The sequence below is a fragment of the Micropterus dolomieu genome, linkage group LG06 (genome assembly GCF_021292245.1).
Source record: "Micropterus dolomieu isolate WLL.071019.BEF.003 ecotype Adirondacks linkage group LG06, ASM2129224v1, whole genome shotgun sequence".
NCBI classification, from domain to species: domain Eukaryota; kingdom Metazoa; phylum Chordata; class Actinopteri; order Centrarchiformes; family Centrarchidae; genus Micropterus; species Micropterus dolomieu.
In genome coordinates, this window is record NC_060155.1 from 18,153,454 (window position 1) to 18,154,977 (window position 1,524).

Consider the following 1,524-nt stretch of genomic DNA (forward strand, 5'->3'; position numbering starts at 1 on the left):
CTCCTTCTCCAACATCATTTCCTCATCAAGCCATGGCTCTTCCTCCAGCTGGAGAGCCTGTTCCTCAGGGGCAGCTGACTGTGTGGTAGCAGAACCGTTGAGATGGGATTGAGGCTGCCTAGAGGATGGGATCTGCTGGGAGGTAGGGTCCACAGTAGTGGAGGGGCCCTGGGAGGGTGAGTTAGTCGTGGTGGCTGGGTGGGATGGAGGGACAGCTTTGCCTGCGGCAGATTGGTGTTGTTGAGATACGGCTGGAGTTGGAGGGTGAGACTGGGCAGGCTGGGCGGTGGGAACAGAAGACAGGAAAGTAGAGGCCAAGCCTGTGACTGCAGCTGTTAGAGGTTTGGCCATTGAGAAGAAGGAAGTGGCAGACGGGGCTGGCTGAGGCTGTGCTTGGGGCTGGGGTTGTTTAGGTGGTTGGGCTGTTGGTTGACAAGAAGGGGGCTGTGCCGATGGGGCCATGCCAGAATGGTGAGACTGGTTGGATGTTTGGTTAGGGGGTTGAGCGGGGGGCTGCTGTTGGTGTAAGGAGGGTTGTTTCTCTAGAGGAGGTCTGGAGCTGGGCACATCCAGAGCTGGGGGGGCTGTTGATGTTGGGGTGGGGGTGAATGGAGGCTCCATGTCCTCACTGAGGGTCCCATCCAAATTGTACAAATCCTCGTCGTCATACATCATCTCCTCATCCTCATAGAGGCCCTCCTCTTCTCCCCCATACAGTCCTACATCATCCTCCTCGTACAGAGCCACCTCCTCTCCCCCGTCTTTGCTGTAGCCGCCCTCATCACTGTACGCCCCTTGGGTCTCATCGGGGTCCCAGTCTGGAGAGCCTTTACTGTAGCTGACCGAGGAGTGGCAGGAGTGGTAAGAGTCGTTCTCGTCGTAAGGATCCCTTTCGCCATATTCACCGCCATAGTCCTCCTCGCTCAGCTGACTGCTGCACCGGCTCAGCTCTGCAGATGATGCATAGCTCCCCGAGGGACTGGAGGGAGGAAAAGAGAAGAGAAGAGAAGAGAATAAAAACAGGGTTAAAATGCAAGACCTCAACATGCCCAGGAGAGACTGATTATTAAAGTACTTAAGACGGACACAGTTTTATAATGAACATAGTTAGACTTTCATTCAGGTTATTATTGCCTGTATACATGTACATGAATCATAATCTCAAAAATGCATACAGAGCACTTTATAGGAGCACATTATGGCCTGTCCACTTTGTACTCTATAGGACAGCCCTACTAAAAAACTTTTCTACATATCTTAGGGTAGCAAGGAACAATGCTGATGGCGAATCAATGAAAAGCACTGGTGATACAAGAGTACCAGACAAGCGGCGAGAAATAGAGCGGAACAGAAAGGTGAGAGACCTCCAGAAAGCTGACAAAAGAAAACGAACAAGCATCCAGAAATGCAAAAAACAGGGAAAAAGTATTTATACTCCATGATGAATGGGGCTATTAAAAACAGAATTGAGGCACAGAGAGGAAGGATGATTGGGGGGGGGGGGGGGGGGGGGGGGGGGGGGGG

The 1,524-nt window shown here is 52.2% G+C and overlaps 1 protein-coding gene across 1 annotated transcript in view; it reads right to left on the reverse strand.

Annotated features, from left to right (window-relative positions):
• The window catches only part of LOC123972099 (protein unc-13 homolog A-like), a 34,543-nt gene that overhangs the window by 21,988 nt on the left and 11,031 nt on the right, over nucleotides 1-1,524 (reverse strand). Inside the window, exon 10 of the mRNA XM_046051342.1 lies at nucleotides 471-979. Coding sequence (XP_045907298.1) covers nucleotides 471-979 — 509 coding nt within the window. The remainder of the gene's footprint in view (nucleotides 1-470; nucleotides 980-1,524) is intronic.